Here is a 19,164-nt window from a genome sequence, read left to right on the forward strand (position 1 = left end):
CCCGCGCTCAACATCTTAAAAGCAACACTACAACACAGGAGGCGACCGAATTCCATCTCAGCAATAACACCACACCCAAATTAGCAATCGAAATATTATGATCCTTAAATGTGTTCACAGATCAAGTCACAAGTTGCATATTGGCCTCGCTTCCCCACATTGCCTCCATAACATTTAGTAACTTTCCTATAACTAGATCATACAATTTTGGTGTGATCAATTGTATGTCCAGAGAAAAATATGTTCAGGGTTTTGCAGTCTTCCTCAATCTCTCCTGGATCTTACAATGTTGGCATCTAAATATGCACAGAAAAAACATTTCTAATCATTTCTTGATGCAAATCATAAAGAAATAGTGATTCTTCCAAAACTCAATGAAATAATTGAAATTTTTCTTTAAATATCACACGATCTCTACAAAGGACCACAGGGCAAACAACTCAAGGTCTCAGTTGCATATGCCTAAAATAAGATCTGTCAACTGTTATAATTTACATGCATGGCATCTCCATTTTACTACAGGAAAATGATAAACCTCCTATCTGAATTGCGCACACTTGAATATGATAGCACCTGAACCAGCCAGTATAATCCTCGTCATCTCACTGTGAAAGAGAAATATGGAGAAGCTTTCTTACATGCAAAAGAAAAAAAGATTTAAGAGAAAGATTAAGTGATAATTAGCATACCTAGATATGACTTGTTCGATGTGAATTATCAATTATTGGAGGGTTTCTTCATAAATAGACAGTTCTATCCATCTGCTTTCTAAAACAGAAAGAATCCATAATTAGCCACACGATCAAAAGTTCATAACAGAGGAATTATATAATTCAGAATCCATCAAATGGTAGGAAACCATAAATGCAACGGCTACCTTTAATCTTAGAGACAACAAGCGTGAAGCAACCTTGGTGGAAGCATGAGAAAAGGTGGGACGAGGTAATTCCCAAAACAAATAGCTGACTTGGATAAATCTGCAGAAAAGTTTGCAAATCGGAATGAGCAAGGACAAGCACATAGTCGGTTAATCCTAAATCCTGATTTGAGGCAACAGTTAGATATACTAGTCTTAACTATGATAGAAACTATTAAGCTTTTACTTTGGAAAATAATCCAATAACTAGTAGTCTTTGGATTGAAAGGAACCCACCAAAGACGGAGAAAAATACATTCCAAGGTATCCATACTTAAACAATTGTTAATGGTTGATCGTGGGTCCAGCGATGGTGCCTACGCATGTATGAGAATCATTGTTCAACAAAGCACCAATATGCGATAAATCATTTGTTGAAAACATGCTGCAAGAAGGACAATTAACACGTGATGATAAAATACCCAAAAAATTTCAAAAGCCTAGCTAATTGCACTTGTGCACCGCATCAGCAGAAAAAGACTAAAAAAAGAAAAAGAAAACAGAGAAAATAGTTCACCATTTGCTAGCAAATTTTGGAAAACCAATCATGACAAGCCAATATGTGAAAACATGTGAAACTTCCAAACTTACTAGCAAGTTTTGAAAAACCAATCATGACAACCCAATAGATTGTTGTCTAGTCTGGTTCCTATCGGCCACGGTTCGCTGACGAGGTGGTTTCAAAGTCTCTGCCTTAATCATCAATTGCTGAATCTTTCTCTTCGCTTTGTCCATATTCTTCCTTTCAAGTGCCCCCATTAGCATATTGTATGTATTGTCGTTGGGAATCAAACCCCTCAATACCATCTGCTCGAAAAACAGGCACGACCGCTCTAACTTACCGTTTCGACAAAGCCCGTTAACTAATAGAGTATAGGTGCTAAAGTTAGGGCTGATATCTTTCTAAGCATATGACCTAATAAAAAATATAGTATCTTTATCCACTGCCTTTTACAACACAGTTTCAATAAGGGCGTATAAGTCTTTACGTCCAGCTTGCACGAGGTCTCTTCCATTTTAACCAGCAACTTTAGGGCATTCTCCTCCTGAGAATGATCACAGAAAGCTGAAATCAATGTATTAAATGTATTCACATTTGGAGATATCCCACTTCCGCACATCTCCTCAAATATATTATTGGCATCTCGCAACCATCCAGCTCTACCGAGTATATAGATTAAAGAGTTGTAGAACGAAGTGTCTGGAATACAACCATCCTTCTTCATTTTATCAAAAATTTTGAGAGCTTCTTGGGTTTTCTTTGCCTTCCCCAATGAATGCATTACAATAGTGTAAGTAACAACATTTGGATTACAACCTTGGGCGTGCATCTCATCAAGAACTGCATCGACCATTGTGAAATTCTTGTCCAAGCAATATGCTTCAATTAGACTAGTGTAAGTTATAACACACGGATAAAAACCAAATTGTCGCATTTCCTTCATAGTTTCTCGAGCCTCTTCTAGCTTTTGAGCTTTGCACCACCCATGGACCAAAGTATTAAAACTACTGGCGTCGGGTGGTATCTCACTCCTTAGCTCCAGAAAGGCATCTCTTGCACGCCTCACACTCCTCTCCTTACACAGGGTATCCAATAGCACATTCATGGCTTGGGTATCTTTCTCAACTCCGAAATGCTTGAAGCCTTTAAACGCATTTATCGCCTCACTCCACCTTCCGGCGCCGGCAAGTCTTCTCATGACCTTTGTCATAGTTGCTAGAGACACTAAACCCCCGAGTCGAACCATCTCCTCGATCAATCCCCACATAGTATCAAATTGCTTAAATTTACCTAAAATGTCGACCATCACATCGTAAGTATCAGCCGAGTGCATATAGTAATTTCTCTGGGTACCAGCCCAAATGAAGAAACCAAAAGCAGGAACCCAATCATTATTAAACCTCTGCAATATCTTATCAACCAAGGGCTTAGAGATCCTGATAGAGCACCCATCATCGATAGCTATAAGCACTGCCTCAGGAGACGAGAAATTAGAGTTTAAAATGCGACTAATTTGCTCAATATCTGCCTCAAAATCGGTGATATCATGCGAAACAGCCCTAAAAGAAACCTTCAAAGCGTTGGGGGGTATCGAACTGCTAATGCCATCGTCTGAGATTTCGACTTCGGGTGAGAGAACAAACTCATCATCTGAACCGACATAAGACGGATCATCCTCTGGGTACATAAACCAATCAGGGAGCTCCAGCGATTCCGGTGATTCGATTTGATTACAGAATCCACTTGCAATGCTGGAAAAGGCCCCATTTTTTCGACTTCTCGATGCAAAAAACAGCGGCACCGCTGCAAGGATTCTTCGGCAACCTCTCATGCTTCCAAAACCCAGATGCCAATAATTGCAGCAAAGTTGTATATTTGACAACCAAATCAACGAAGTTAAACAGTACACGTGGTCGAATTTTGCAAGATGTAGCCTCCCGAATTTCCCAGGAGCTAAAGCTTCTGACTTTTAGTCATCTTTGCAAAAGATAAGTAGCGAGAGATGCGTATTCAGAACAGAAAAGGAGGTCATATATGAAGAAAATTGTAACAACCTGAAGAATAAAAGAGCAGAGTAGTTAAAAAGAGTAGTAAAGGCAGCAACTTTATGAGGTAGGGATGAAATAAGTGGCAGCAGCAGGTTGGTGCGGGAGCGAGCTCGGCGGGGTGAACCGACGGCAAGGGCGTCGAGGGAGACCTCGTCGGCTTGGGTGCCGATCCACACGGCGAGCATGAGCTCGCCGCCGCCGGCGGAGGAGAGCTTGTCGCCCTTCTTGTCCTCGAGCTTGTACCACTGCAGGGCGAGGGGCACCTCGGTGAGGTCGAAGACGATGCGGCCCACGAAGTTCGCCTGGATGCGGTCCTTGGAGAAGGCGAACACCTGGTGCCAGCTAGGGTTCTGGTTCAGGCGGAACTCCGGCGGGTCGACGGGCATTAGGGCATCATCGGAGCGCATGGAGGTGGAGCTGCGCATGGAGGAGGGTAGCTCCGACCAAATTCCAAATCTAGCGATTTCGGAGAAGTGGCTATACTTCAGAGGTTGACGGATCGGGCGGCCAGATTTTCGGAGCGGGCAAGGATGGCGCACCCAATACCCGCCTATGGGAGGATCGGTCGGGCAGAGTGCACCGATTACCCGCTAACCCGACTACAAGTGCTCATGGACCTGTCATGCTGACGGAGGCCCAGCGGAACACCGAATAGCGGTCCATCAGGCCCATGCCTGTAATTTTTACCACTTTTGCTGTTTAGTCCCCATAAAATAGTTTTTTTTTTCTTTTCCAGCATTAATTACCAAGTAATATAAACAACACCAAGATGTAATGAAAAGAGGACATCAATGAAATGAATTAGTACTTTCTTTCTCCCCAATTATCCTTCTTCTTCTTCTCTAATCTTCTCCTTCCCCCTCTCATCTCTCTCCACTTCTTCTCTATTTCTAGTAAAACCCTATTCTCTACCTTCCAATCTCACTCCTTATCTCCCTCTATCTCTCTACATCTCCTTCTCTTTCCCAAACTCACCCTCAAATCACCCCAATTCTCTAAAGAACCCTGATCCGAGCCACCCCTCACCTCATCAGTCATCCTAGCCTCCGAGTAATTTCATCATCGACGTGTAGGGGTGGTAATCCAGCTCGCTGTTCGTGAGCCAGCTCGTGTTTGGCTCGAAATGAGCTCAAGATCGAATCGCTCGTTTAGTAAACGAGCCGAACACGAGCTGAATTTTTCAGCTCGTTTAATAAACGAGCCGAACACGAGCTGGGTCANTCAGCTCGCTCGTGTTCGGCTCGATAACAGCTCGAATACATATATTTTATATTTATATAATTTATTTAATTTATATTTATATATAAATAAATAATTATATATATATAATATATATTTTTATTATTTAATATTTAGCAAAATAAAAATATAAAGGCGAGCTCAATTATAAAAAAATTTATTTATATATGTAAAATTTCAACTATTAGATCAAAGTCTAATGGATAAAATTTTATATATTTATTTTTTATATATATATTCAATCGAATCATTTTCAACTTATTGTTCATTGGCCAGCTCGTGAGCCAGCTTATGTTCTGCTCGTTTATTAACTTAGTGTAAGCTCTCCGAAGTGGCTATTTTGGAGTACGCGACGACGAGCTTTGAGACGGATGAGGAGAGATAGAGGAGGCCATTTACGGTCATGTTGCCATGGATTTGGGCGACTTCTTTAAGGTTTGTGCATAATTTGAGAGACCCGGTCGGCGTAGAGGCATCGATTGACTCAATAAAGGAGCGAGCTTTGGGAGAGAACCTTGGAGTTGTCGAACAAGGGGAGAGAGTGGTGGTGGTGCTGGTGATCGCCATAAGCGAATGAGGTTGAGCTCCACGTTTTTGCTGATCCAATAACTAGTCATTTTCTTCACACCTTATACTAAGTAGGTGCGGAGCTCGATGATCCCGAAGAATTTGACGAACTCATTATGACATCATAAATTACACGCATAAATCAATTTTATATATATATATTGAGTTTTTTTTTTTTTATCTTTCTGAAAATCCAAATCTTTTTGTCAGAAGTTGATTGCTGTCCCTACTCAACTTCTACAAAAACAACAACAACAACGACATTACAAGGTACAAGGAAGAGAGATTTGGAAAATCAAGTTCACAGATAAAACAAGTTCATTACAACTAATAATACTTAGACTCGTCACATCTGCTCAACCACATCTTACCCACTGTAAATGGCTTCGGAACGCCAGAATTGGACAAATCACATTTATACCAACTTGTATGTTGTGAGTGAATTTGGAAATAACAATTCCGAAAAGGAACTATGGGCCGCGGGCAGGTACAAAGCAGAAGCACCCGCTGGCGTGACCATCTCGGAATCATGCCCCCACCTTTGCTCGTGTCGATTGCCTCCAAGAGCCTCACGACTTCATGCATCTCAGGGCGTTTATCCGGGTTCGAGTCCCAGCATTTCCTCATTATGCTCGCCAGTGAGTTCGGGCTGTAGCGGGGTATCTCAGGCCGCAAGTTCTGCCAAAGAATCAGGGCAGGTTAATGATTAGGGGCCTGCTTGACATGCAAGATCGTCTTGTTCGAAAATATTATTTGTTTACTCAATGGACGCTGTAATTGGATGATGGAGAATTTGTAAATATCTGTTAAATTGCACGATATAGACAACCTCTATGTCATTTTTTATGGAATATGGTAAATCTACAATGCATATGAGCACCTTGAAATGGTAAAAAAGATCAAATTCCTAAGTTGCAATAAGCTAGGATTTAAAAAGAGTAAAGGAGAAAAACAAAAAATTAACAACATTGTGGTAGAACAGACCTGACGAACGACAGCGGAGGATACATCAGCAAAGCTGATATCAGGATAGGGCATGTCGCAGCAATAGATCTCCCATAAACATATGCCAAAGCTATAAACATCGCATCTGTGGTTGTATAGCTTACCTTCAAGGACCTACACATATAAATTAGTTAGATTTCAAGAACCTTCAAGGACCTACACATATGCCAAAGCTATTTCTTTTTTTTTTATTCTCTTTTGAGCAAATCAGAGAAATCCCCCTTTATAGGAGGAACCATAAGAAAATTCTAAATAAATAACAGGAAATATTCATTCGATTACCGAGGTATAACAAAGTTCTCAGAACGGACATAATTGTTTTCCAAGATCCAACATCTCATAACAGAACAAAATGCTTGAAACAAAAAAGAACTGGTACCTCTGGGGCCATATAGCCAAGAGTGCCTGTTTCACCAGTCATGTGCTTTGGATTTTGGGCCTCGACGCGAGCCACACCAAAATCTGCAATTTTAAGAGTTCGGTGGATATCCAACAGCATGTTCTCAGTCTTGACATCACGATGCACAATTGTTTTGGAATGGAGATAGCTCAAACTGCAATGTAAGAGAACATATTTAATTTCATTTTCACCGAGGGAAAAAAAAAGGAATGGGAACATGATGCTTACCCTCTTGCAAGATCTAGTGCTAATTGAATCACAACCTTATAAGCAAGTTTCTTTCGCCGATTCTTGATTAGATATTGCTTCAAAGTTCCACCAGCAAGAAATTCAACAGCAACACAACAAGCTCTAGTTGGAAAGGAGCTATGGACATTACTTGAAGCGTTTTTCTGTGGAATCTTCAGATCCGATGTTCCCATTGATGCCCCAACAAACTGGAATGATTAAATTTTACTGAGTCAAACAGGTTGAGTGCAATACAACACACAAAGGGCTAAATTTGCAGAATGGCGTTTGCACTTTGCCCCTGAAATATTAAAATTTATTTTTTTTTTTAGTAAACAGGGATAGACCCTATTTGGGTTCCGAAATATTAAAATTTAAAAACCTATATTTAATCTTCCGAATAGAGTTTGGACATTCTGTACATAACACCTTCCTGTGACACGTTTATTATTTCAGGAATTGTCAGGTACTCCTAAATTCTTTTTCTTTTTCCTTCTGAATGAAGTTTGGAATGAGATCAAACAAGAAGCAAAAAACAAGTCCAATCTCCCAAATGGACTTACTGTTGCGAGACTGAAGCATATAATGTAAGCTATTACAGCTGCATAACCAACTTCGTACCCTGGTAGCATTTGGATTGTTTAGCTTTTGCCAAACCGCAACCTCTTGTTTGAAAGATGCTCGAAGAGCAGTGGTTTCAGCCTCTGTAGCAACCCCATCTAGTCCCCAGTCCAACAACTTCACTACAATACAAAGAGGGAAAAAAAAAAAAAAGAAGCATCAAGAAGTCAATGAAATTACAAGGTCTGTACTGTGAGACATGCAGAAGACTAACAGAAACCCTTCACACATTTACCAAGATGAGCCACAAATTATCGAACAAAAATGACAATACGGAAAGTTGCAAGAGAAGCATCTCTAAAAGTGCTTGAAAACCAGTATGTTTGAATACAAGCGTACCATAGTTTTCAACAGCAGTCTTACCAGTGAGATACCGGTCACATATAGTTCAAACTTCAGCTATGCAAGACAAGCATATAATTTTTACTGAGTCAATTTATAAGCAAACAAGTGGAATATCTATTACAATCTCATATTCAAGTTTGATTTGTTTAGGACAAAAAATATTTCTGGTTCTCACATTGCATATCGAAATAAGAAATTAGTAATTGTTTCAGCAGACATCAATAAGCAAAAAAATTCATAAGTAAATTTTGAAGCTGGAAATAAATACAACAGGAAAAGAAAATAACAGACAGAAGTAAAGAAGGTTAACTGCAGTGTGTGACATCGTGATAATAAAACACAAGGGCACATTTAGCATCTGCAGTGGCCAGAGAATGTGATGTTGCAACAAATCCATAGATAGATCTTTAATTGAGAATAAGTAAATGCATCAAACTTTACGCTTTTTAATGTTGAAGCAAGAAGCTAAATACCCGCAACATCTTGGTCATCATAGGTGCCTCGATAAACCGTGCCGTAACTCGTAAGTTCCTTTTGCTACAACATATCTTATATCCAACTTAGATAGATCGATCTCCCATTACTCAGGCTTCTTCGAAGCGCTCCTCTCCTTTATCCAAACCTTAGATAGTTTCTTCTCCAGCTGTATATCCAAATTCTTCAGATCAATCTTATCGGCTCTAAAGAACATGTCCTTCCCACTGAAACTCCCAAAACCATTAATCTTCGAATCCACCTTCTCCTTCCTCACTTCGGTGGCAAAGTCTTCGCCTTTTTTTGGATCCATGGTCGGCAAAATCTCAAGCAGTCACAAAAAAGGCATAGAAAAGGCCCAAAAACAAGGGCCTTTTCTTGCGGGGATTAGAGCTACAAAATTATTTACATAATTGCTCAACTATTAGGGTCAATTGTGAGTAATAAATCCCTTAAAAAGTACCCTTTTTACTTAAAAGAGGATACAAATGGATCGATTCCGAAATGCAACCCTCAAAGAGGGGGTCGATTTCGATGATCAATGGCGCAAAATCATTACAGCAAGCTTATTGTAGCCATAAGAATGACTGAGAGATGGCGAAAAGGGGGAGAGGAAGAGGGGAGAGAAAGGGGAAAGGAAACACCTTTCATAGGAAGGAACGAAAACAAAAGGGAGAGAGAGAGAGAGAGAGAGAGAGAGGGAAATGTGAAGAGAGAGAGAGAGAAAAGGAAAGGAATGGAGGAGGAAAGGGCGTGAGATTTGTGCACCTAAAATAGAACCCAACAACTACTTCAAATGGTCGGAGGAAAATTACCGAATATAGCAAGAGCAAAACAATGAGAGGATTATTTGTATTTTTCTTTCCTCCTAAGTAACATAACACCCCGCCAAATCACAAAATCCATCATCTCCAAATTCTCACACACACACACACACACACACACAACACACACACAAAAGAAAAAAGTAATTTTTTGCTATCAAATTATCACATACCAATATTAAGAGCTGTAAAAATTTAAAAATATATTTATATTTAGATGAGCTGCATATTGATTGCTATTTTACAGTGTGCGGATAATTTTTTAGATCATACTGCTATATGTTATATCTGTTTCCAAAAATAGGCCTCTAACAAGGCATGGAAGATACTAGTGCATTGGATTTGAGCCATCTTTTATTTTCTGTGTCTATTTAATACTGCAGTAATGAATAGAACACATACATTGGACAAGAGAAATGTGTCGGTTTATATTAGCAAATATAACAAACTGGAGATGGAACAAGGCGTTGAGAATTTGAAAAGAAACTATGAAGGACGTGTTGAGAGAACGTCATTCTGGTTCATCAAACAGTAGAAAACTTTTCACACAATGACAGATAAGTTCAGGACACACAAATAGTAGTACTCCCTAAATTATTGTCTTCTCATGAAGCATGAGATTTATTCCAAAGGCAACAGCAGACTCAAGCATGATCACCACCGACACCAGCACGCAGAAAACTCCACTTAATTCTCATCTGATCGACTATTTGGGAAGCTGCCTCGGAGGCGGTATTGGTTTAGCGGGCTGTGAACCAGGTAAGTTCGCGGGGTTCCTAGGAGGCGGTATTGGTTTAGCAGGCTGTGAACCAGGTAAGTTCGCCAGGTTCCTGGGAGGCGGTATTGGTTTAGCAGGCTGTGAACCAGGTAAGTTCGCCGGGTTCCTGGGAGGAGGTATTGGTTTAGCAGGTTGCAAACCAGGTAAGTTTGCCGGGTTCCTGGGAGGAGGTATTGGTTTAGCAGAGTAACTTTGAGCAGGCGGGTTGTAGCCAGGCCTCATTGAAGGGTTGGGGGCTCCGTAAGCATGGCTTGTTGGAGGGTATGGAGGTTCATATCCATAGTCCGGTGTAGGGTAAGGAGGTTGAAAGCCACGGCCGGTAGCGGGGCCATACTGATTCTGCATTGTAGGACCCAACATTCCACCACCCATACCAACCATACCAGCTGGTCCAAAAAGGATGCCCCGTCCAATTGCTCCTATTAATGCACCAAGACCCATTAGCGGATTATTTAACTGGTTGTTTGTAGCTGCAAGCTCTGCTTCCCGTGCGCGCTTGTCTGCTTCCTGTTTTGCTTGCTCAGCTTCTTTTCTCGCTTGCTCAATTAAACGCTCTGTTTCCTCTTTTGCACGCTCGGCTTCGCGGTCAGCTTCCTCTTTCGCAAGTGCAGCTTCCGCTTTTACACGCTCGGCTTTTTGTTCGGCTTCATCTCTCGCATGCTCTGCTTCCACTCTAATGCGCATATCCTGCATACAGAAAATCGAAAATTGAAAATGTACATGTCATAAGCACCTTGCGGTTTTTTTTTTCTATTTAATAATATACACTAGCCGAATATAATGCATCTTGCACAAAAAAGCGAGGAGAAATATTCACCGTAATGGAGCAGGATTTAAGAGAGTGGATTCTGACAAATAAATGTATGTCAAAGTACATACCAACCACCGGTCCACCGCTAGCTGGGTGGTACCAGCTGGGACCTCGAGGCCCTATGTTAAATTCAAAGACCGCACACTACATGGGATTATGGAGTGGGTTACCTACATGCTGTTTCATAAATATCATTGTATGTATAAAATAAAATATTATACACCTGTTCCTGAATATTATGGTTTAACTAAGTTATCTATACGGGTATGGTTAGCACTACACGGTCAGCTAAGTTTGAAAAGCAGAAGAGAAACCATATTAAGATACATAGTATAGCCTCAGCTGGAAAGCAGAAGAGGAACCGTGTTAAGATACAGAGCAGTATAGAGAAGTAGATGTACACACGCTAAACTCCTTCAATTTGGTATCAACGGTGACACCAAAAAGAAGAAACAAGATAAACAGATACTGGAGAAAAAATCAAAAATAGGAAAAAATACATATATTAAAGGAATACCTTGATCCTTTCAGCCATAATTTTAGCAAATGACAGCAGCTCGCTTTTAAGCACCTTACAATTTTCGTCACATAGATTTTTGTACCTAGTCCTCAAATCTGGAAATAAACAATGTCCTATATGTGAGAGCTGCCAAAATAATATATTGCAGATAATCAAGCAACCCAACAGGAAAAATCGGCCAAAGGCAAAATAAAAATTCTTAAAGAAGTTCGACGAACAAGTAGGGTTCAAGCCAAATCCCCTATCCAGTTGGATGGTTGTTTTCAAAAAAAGAGAAGAGGGGAAAAATTTTAATTAAGTTGCAAAAGAAAATTTCTTAGACATCAGAGTGACAAAAATAGTAATCTGAATATGATGATTCCTTTCTCCACCCTATCAAAACTTAGTACGTTCAATTGATGACATTACACAACAACTATATCCTCAGGATACAAAGAGGATTAAAACTTGCCAATAGTAGATCTGAATTCACACTTAGCATTTTGGAACATTGTAAGAGGCATAAATTACCTTCACATGATTCAATATACTTTTTCAAGCAATCCTCAACCGACTGATCAACTATAGTGGAGGGATCATCTGCGTTGCCGAATAGATTAGTAATTTTGTCCTTACTTTCAGAAGATGTCCTCAAGCGCAGTGCATACAATAAATCCCGGCAAATAGGCTCCACTTGCTACAAAAACAGAATTGATAAACAAGAAAAGTTTTTCTCTTTATATACTGACCATCGATAAATACTAGCATTTATCTCACTTGGATGCACAGCACGGAGGAAAAAAGAAAAGACTAATCACAAATTTATAAATAAACAAAATTAGGGCATATATGTGAAAGAATGAGAGTGTAGCTAATTAAAAGAATGAAAAACATCAGAAAACTTGGGTGGGGGGGCAGAAATGTGATGCTTTTCCCACCATGTCTTCCTTTTAGATATTAATTATAGATTAGAGATAGTGGGTTACAAATTGTAAAAAATGGTATATAAGTAATTAAATAATTTTAAAGGGTATGCATGTAAAAGGATGAGAATAAAGTGATTAAAAAAGAAGCAAACATACTTGGGGAAAGCAAAAAGAAGATGGTGACGAAATTGCGGCAATGCAACAAGCATGTCACTAAGTCTTCTTCTTTATTATAATTGTTAAAAATATGTAGGTCATAAAATTAGAGATTACAAAGAATATAGATCATGATTGTATTTTCCACTAATCTTTTTAAGTGTTTAGCCAGCAGTAGAACTAAGAGAAACCTTCTCATGAATGTACGGAAACAAAAGATGCTTAATATGTAAGAGTAAAGAGAGAAGGTCCCGTACCTGCAATACTCCATCCTCTAGTTCTTGGCGTTTTGCAGCCCTTTCTTGCGCTTCATACAATTCCGTCTCCGTGTCAAAGCTGCACAAAATGAAAAGCAAAAATGTAAAGAAGTGCAGAGAAAGTTGGCATATACCACATTTGGGGAACAATAAAAAGCTGTGATCTCAAATTTTGTCTTTTACCTACTTTGCACCGAGTACATACTGGTAGAGAAATCTCAAAATCCAAATGTAGCTACTCAAATGCATGCATGGAATGCTCTTCAGAAACTTCCTCTGTATTGTTTATGTGTTTGAACATATCCATTAAACTCCGATACCAACAAAGTCGTGGTAAGGAACTTAATGCCTGGACTATTAGTGCATATGCAATATTACCATGCTTTCTTAGGCAAGCTACTGCTATGGTTTAAAGAAAACTGAAGCAATGGAATGGCCAAATAAAGAAATAAAGAAATCTCCATATTTATTATTCAAGATGGAGATATGCAGCCATCCATAGGCTAGTAGTCCAGGAAAATTTTGTGATCTTCCATCCTAACATAAGTTAAAATGAATGAGAAGAAAGACCACTGAAATATACTAAAAAAGTACTAAAGGAACACACAAGCTAAAGATGACAAACTAAAATACTAGAAGAATTATTTGAACCTCTGTAGGATAGCTAGGAATTAAATACAGCATCGCAGACATGAACCATGCAAGCTACCAATTTTCTTCAGCATAACAGGCATATATTAGGAAAACAGTAAAATTGGGAAGATGCAAAAGAATAATGCAAACATTAACAAAACTCCCTAAGTCCTAACAGTAAAGTGAATTTTTAAAGGACTTTAGTATTGTTTCTTACTATTCCTGCTAAGCAGCTATGCACTATAAAGTATCCTTTTATTTGCAGGGGACTATCAGTAGTTAAATGGTATATTAGAATTAAAGTGGTCTTTGAAAAGCTAGGCGCATTTTGCATGTGTTTAAGGAATCTCGAAGAGTTCTATGAAAGAATACAATTCGATACAAGTTTTAAGACAAGAAAAGTGTGCAAATGCAAATTGTAAATAAGGCCACACAGCCCAATCATGATTCCAACACAGATAAATTCTATTGGAGAGAAGATAGGCAGACTATACTTACTGAGTCAAGAGCGACTTTAGAAGGGCTCCCAATTTCTCGCTGAATTCTTTTGGAGAACTTTGCGCACCTTTCTTTAATGACAAATAATCCTAAGAAAATTATAGAAAAACAAAAGTGGTAAATGAGCTTGAAAGACGGAAGACGGGACTTAAAATGGGAAGCACATTTGAGAAATACAATACCTCATTAGACTCTAAAGAATTGATACTCTCCTTGACAACCTTTTCACAGAAAAAGCTCGATACCATCACCTACATGTGTATTAGATGAATGTAAATCATAAGAAAAACAATTTTATTGCGTGAGAAAACATCCAATATGCAGTCGTTTGAATTACCCTGTGAGCAGGAAGGTTAAGTCTCTTGTTCTGTCGGATAGCTTCCCATATCCCTTTTGCACTAAATGAAAAATCAGAAGCTGATACCTTGTCTTGCCGGAACCCCACAAGAGAATTTTTAGCAAACCATTCTCTCAACTTTGCGACCTGAAAATAAAGAATGTAATGATACTTTTGATAAACGCTTCTAGAGCTTGATTAAAAAATTATCTAAAAGCCACTATTTTATGATGCAGTTGTTTCTCGTAAATGTTTGCCAATCTTAATATACACATAAAAAATAATTTATATACAGATATAATGCCCACAATTCAGGGGGCAGATATGATGTGTGACAAATACAGCAAATGGAGCCTTAGAGGAAAAGCCTTAATAAACCATCATTTTCATGTTAGGATATCCTGAGAAACTAAAACAGAGAAAACTTCATGCAAATTCGAGTATATTTATCATAGCATCTAAAAAGAATATGGCAAACATGACACAGGTAAAGAGAAGACAAGGAACGTCTAGGAGTCTCGATTCCCAAGGCAAATTGACGAGGAATTAAGGTTTAACTGCACAATACCCATCAGTTTTAGTTATAAATGGAGTTTAGTCATTCGGAAGGTTGCTGGTGGATTAGTACTTAAAAGGAGAATATTACTACTATTGAAAAAGCATCTCTCCTAGCAATATGCACTAGATGATAGGAGATTGGCATGACAATGATGACATACTACTACTTCAATTTACGTACGATAGGAGAAGAGACAAAAAATAATACTCTACTTACTCTTTTCATGACATGTTATCTATAAACAGACAGCTTCTATAGACAAACAACTCCAAGCCCCATTTTCAAGCTGTGAATTCTTATCAGTTAAATCTTCCAAATCTAATGAACATTTACCATGTTCTTGAGAAATCATAATTTGGTTGGAACTGTTTTTCATACAAAAGGCAGATTCAGAAATATGGTATACAAAGCTTTACAACAATAACTGAAAACCAGCTTACTACCATTGCAAGACAACAGTTCCTTATCACCTTATAGTAAGTTCCTCGTTAAATCATCTAGGTTTACTGCATTTGTGATGGTTGAAGTCATACGTTAAGATGTCAAGTACTTTATAATAGACCAGATTGTCTACTAACCCAGGCTGCAAGTAGAAAAAGAAAAAAGAAAGGCATGTTTCTGCTACTAAGCACTAATTACGTACCTCTCTTTTGAACTTCTGTTCTTGAATTTTGTCAGGCAATGCTACTACAGACACCTTCACATCAATGTACATGTCAAAACATTAAGTGAAAATTCAGGAGAAAAAAGAGAAAAGAACACAAGAATAATAAGAATTTAGCAAAAAGTATAGAAGCATAATGCTGGCTAACCTCAATATAGTCACGGAATAACACTCTTGGCCTACCAGGTTGGTCATGTATGGACTTCCATAGCTGCAACAATTTTTATTTTTATTTTTTTGGAGAAATGCAGTAAATATTTCATGTTATACTTCATCATATACCGATAGCAGGAACGAAGGATAAGAGAGTCAACATACCTCTTCCATGTTTGTCACCACATCATCCACTAATGTGTTAAATGGGGTCTGAAATAGGAAAAGAATAAAAATAATGTATAGCCTATATTTTTCCCACGATTGTATGCACTTCGTATATGAAAATAGAGATGTTTCTAGTAAGACGTGTAAACCTCATTGTCATAGCCACGTATAACGACTAGCACTTTTGTTCGGCCAGGCTCAAGTTTTGCCCTTTCCTGGAAAAAGAAAAGAAGAAAAAAAAAGGGGTTAAGATTTCCAGTTTTATTGATCTAATTTCTCCTAAGGCACTGATAGGACATACTTAAGTAGATAGGGAGGGGTACTTCTGCAAACTGGACTGCTATTCAAACCAGTGAAAGCAACAGCAATGATTCTACTCATTCAACATTGCTAACTCTCCTACCTTCTCCAATTCTTTATTCCAACCATAGGTATCTTATGGTTTGTTTAGGCTAGCTAGTGCGTTAAAATGAATGAGATGATTAAATATTTTTAAGACCAAAAGAAATATCTTCTATATGTCCCTTTCTTAGTCTCCTATTTTTTTCACCCTGCAGTCCTCACTTTATAATAGTATCGCAAATTTAATCCTTCTTTCTGTTTTATTTGTTATCTTAACACTAGCAATTGTTCTGATCTTCTTTTTAATACTATTATGATCCATATGACACCATCAAAAACATTAAGTTTAAACCTGATAGTTTCTTCCTGGAAAGGATCTGTGAATTCCGCCGTAATATAGGATTAGATTAGATTCTCTAATATTCCAAAAAACATAACAGTAACAAATGTAAGGCCCAAGATTAGCATCCAAGACCTACCCGAAAAACTGTTCTGAGAAGAGGAATGCTTCCACCTTGCTCGCGGCCAATATCCCTTAGCCACCTAAAAGAAAGACATTCTTCTTATCAGTCACATGTAAAACAGATAAGACGTCCAAAATTTTTGCATCAGGAAAAATCAAGGCGATGATCTGTAAACTAACATGTTCACCATCATAAGGTCTGAAATAGTCAGCGCGAAAAGGGCACCCTGCTTTTCAAATGATGTGTCATCCTGATACAAAAACATAACAATGCTAATATATTTGTTGAGAAGAAAGCAGAGTGAAGATCAAGTGCTTCAGGGGGGAAAAAATTCTGTGAGAAGAGGAAAAAAGAAGCACCTCTCCTCTTTCTCTCCCATCAGAACCCTCTACATCCATAATAAACAAGGAAGGTCTGACACATCTTGATAACCACATACCCTTGGTAGTTTGTCGCCTGTAAACAGTAAAGTCGTACCATTAGCATAAAAAATTGTAGTTTTTGAAAAGAATGAACTTAACCAACTATAAGCACTGAAGCCAAATGAGAACAATCGAGTAACAGGCAAGTAAAAGAGACTAAGGAGACAGATGAAACCAAGGGTTTTCAGACTTTATGTTAGCAGATTAATCACTTCGATATTGAAGCAGGCAAAAGTCATACAGACACCAGTAGAATATACATGCTCCTAATTGTTAGTTGAATCCTTAGGAAACCCAAGTTTATTTCGGTAAATATTTCCGGCGTGGAAAGATGCTTAAGAGAATCGGTACTCCAGATCACAACTGGCACAACTTAGGAACTATTCGTTACTTATGATAAGGGTCTCCATATAACTGGAAGCAAAAGATAAATGTAGACAGTAAAGTTGTCTGATGGAACCCACTACAAGTCTATTAGCTCTATTCAATTACTTATCGTAACTATAAGTGGCGATTAAAGGTGCAGTGCAGTTTGATGATGCATTTTTTAAGTAGAAAAATGCAGGAAAAATACGAACCGTTCATCAACTTGAACTCAAAAACAGATTTTTTTTTTTTTATATGAAAAAAAAGGCATTAAGATTGATTGATTAAAAAAATTACCTCCCTGTTGAAGCATTCATCACCTTAAAGCTGGTACCAAAGAGGCAGTTGAGAAGATAGCTCTTTCCTGTGTAACAGAGCAGCGGAAAATATATAAACCAAGGATCACACGCTATGCTACGCTACGCATTGCTAAGGAACTACCAAACGAAGAGCGAAAAAGAGAGGGGAAACAAAAACGATATCAATCAGAAACACAAAAAGAAGAATTAGGCGCACAAATCATTCTCAGAAGATTTGCTTCGACGATCGATCGAGGGGGGCCGAGTTGAAACATAAGGAGCAGGCGTGGCACGTGAACGGTCACGTGATCCATGACCCCGCCCCCCGCTTCACCGGAACCGGCTCCGGCCGGCCGGGTCGGGCTCTAGGGCGGGCGACCCCTTTCGTACGTAGGGCGACGCAAATGGAGCGGCGTGAGGGTATACATGTAAATACGGAAATTTTCAGGGGTAAAGATGTAAGTTAAAATTTTTGAGGGACGGGTACATATCCGTACATGCAAGTACGTGTACGTGTACTCTGGAGGGTATATTATACCATATACGACGAAAATGCCGCTGAATTAAAAATATATATATATATATGATATATATAATAAATATTATTAAAAAAAAAAAAAAAAAAAAGAAAAAGAAGAGGAGAGAAATCGATATAATGTAGCTACCACTGCTCTGGGCGCCGATGATGGATACGACGGCGTAGTCGGCGCTTTTGGGCGAGATCTCCCTGGCGGAGTGGATGAAGTCGTCGACGTTCTGGTCGAAGAAGGCGCCGTCGCCGGCGATCATCTGCATGGGCCCGGCCACGCACAGCGGCGACTGCTCCTGGACCTGGTGGCCCATCCACTCGTGCTGGTCCTCCTGGTGGTGATCCTCCTGCTCGTCGCCCACATTGGGACCCGCCGGCCCCGCCATTCCCAGCTGCGACATGAGGTTGCCCAGCAACGCGTTCATGTCGGCCGGCTGGCCGCCGCCGCCCCCGGCGGCGGCAACGGCGTGTGCCAGATAGTCCATGCCGGCTCTCATCGCCTGCATGTCCGCGTCCGTCGCCGCGCCGTAGCCCGCCGGCCAAGCTGCGTTGCGCATGCTCTGATCCGCACCGCCGAGCGGCTGCTGAGTGTTGTTCGATGCCGGATCCATACTCACGCAACGTGCTCTTTAATTACTTCTAGACTAGATGTAGTAAAGGATTCGGTGTGTATATGTATATATATAAATGGTATGCGCGTCTCTTACAGAGCTCGATCGATTTATACAGCAACGCTATAATACACACACACACACACACACACACACACACACACACACACACACACGGTGTGTGAAAGGGGGAGAATTATTGGTCTTCGTCTTCGTTAATTGTATAAATTAATTTCGTGCAACTTGCTCGTAAATAATACAAATGATCACGGCCCAATTAACACCTTGAAGAAATTTATTTTATTATTCTAATTAATTAATGAAATCCACACGTTAGTTTGTCTCTGTCTCTCCTGCGTGTGTTCTCACTCTATCATGTCCCATGACGCTGGCCAAGTAGTACACAGCAGTAGTGAGGAGAAGCAATACCGAGCCGTTAATTAGTGTTGCATATATACATATATAAATGGCTGTAGAACTAGCTACCATTAATTGCTCTTTAATCAGCTTAATTTATTCACAC

General features: G+C 39.4%; 2 protein-coding genes and 1 pseudogene across 6 annotated transcripts; all 3 read right to left on the reverse strand.

The window, feature by feature from the left end:
* On the reverse strand, window positions 360–3,277 carry LOC109713610 (annotated as a pseudogene).
* Window positions 5,559–9,004, reverse strand: LOC109728313 (serine/threonine-protein kinase STY8-like). Of its 4 annotated transcripts, none has more exons than XM_020224742.1 (6): window positions 8,345–9,004; window positions 7,469–7,648; window positions 6,906–7,114; window positions 6,657–6,831; window positions 6,257–6,391; window positions 5,559–5,950 (listed from the first exon to the last, which is right to left on the reverse strand). In XM_020224742.1, the coding sequence occupies exons 2-6, from the start codon at window positions 7,535–7,537 to the stop codon at window positions 5,600–5,602; spliced, it is 939 nt and encodes a 312-aa protein (XP_020080331.1). In that variant the 5' UTR covers window positions 7,538–7,648; window positions 8,345–9,004; the 3' UTR covers window positions 5,559–5,599. The 4 variants fall into 4 exon arrangements, with proteins under 4 accessions (XP_020080331.1, XP_020079639.1, XP_020114608.1 ...); XM_020224050.1 differs by having other exon boundaries at window positions 7,527–7,643; window positions 8,345–9,002; XM_020259019.1 differs by lacking the exon at window positions 8,345–9,004 and adding an exon at window positions 7,762–8,338 and having other exon boundaries at window positions 7,527–7,643.
* On the reverse strand, window positions 9,573–18,744 carry LOC109720868 (protein ROOT HAIR DEFECTIVE 3-like). 2 transcript variants are annotated; one of them, XM_020248210.1, is made up of 16 exons: window positions 18,167–18,744; window positions 17,500–17,566; window positions 16,774–16,870; window positions 16,594–16,664; window positions 16,430–16,493; window positions 15,758–15,823; window positions 15,606–15,653; window positions 15,436–15,498; window positions 15,267–15,320; window positions 14,065–14,211; window positions 13,910–13,978; window positions 13,728–13,816; window positions 12,597–12,675; window positions 11,789–11,954; window positions 11,276–11,373; window positions 9,573–10,634 (listed from the first exon to the last, which is right to left on the reverse strand). In XM_020248210.1, the coding sequence occupies exons 1-16, from the start codon at window positions 18,639–18,641 to the stop codon at window positions 9,876–9,878; spliced, it is 2,412 nt and encodes an 803-aa protein (XP_020103799.1). In that variant the 5' UTR covers window positions 18,642–18,744; the 3' UTR covers window positions 9,573–9,875. The 2 variants fall into 2 exon arrangements, with proteins under 2 accessions (XP_020103799.1, XP_020103806.1); XM_020248217.1 differs by lacking the exon at window positions 18,167–18,744 and adding an exon at window positions 17,719–17,896.

This window comes from Ananas comosus, linkage group 1 (genome assembly GCF_001540865.1).
Source record: "Ananas comosus cultivar F153 linkage group 1, ASM154086v1, whole genome shotgun sequence".
Lineage (NCBI taxonomy): Eukaryota > Viridiplantae > Streptophyta > Magnoliopsida > Poales > Bromeliaceae > Ananas > Ananas comosus.

Coding starts and splice junctions, on each gene's coding strand:
- LOC109720868 (XM_020248210.1), bottom strand. CDS start 18,641: ATGGATCCGGCATCGAACAACACTCAGCAGCCGCTCGGCGGTGCGGAT. Junction 16,494..16,593: donor GACCTTATGATGGTGAACAT/GTTAGTTTACAG, acceptor TCTTTCTTTTAG/GTGGCTAAGGGATATTGGCC. Junction 11,955..12,596: donor TAGAGGATGGAGTATTGCAG/GTACGGGACCTT, acceptor CTGTTTTTGTAG/CAAGTGGAGCCTATTTGCCG.
- LOC109728313 (XM_020259019.1), bottom strand. CDS start 7,821: ATGCTTCTCTTGCAACTTTCCGTATTGTCATTTTTGTTCGATAATTTG. Junction 7,644..7,761: donor ATAATTTGTGGCTCATCTTG/GTAAATGTGTGA, acceptor ATTGTAGTGAAG/TTGTTGGACTGGGGACTAGA. Junction 5,951..6,256: donor CCTCCGCTGTCGTTCGTCAG/GTCTGTTCTACC, acceptor ATTCTTTGGCAG/AACTTGCGGCCTGAGATACC.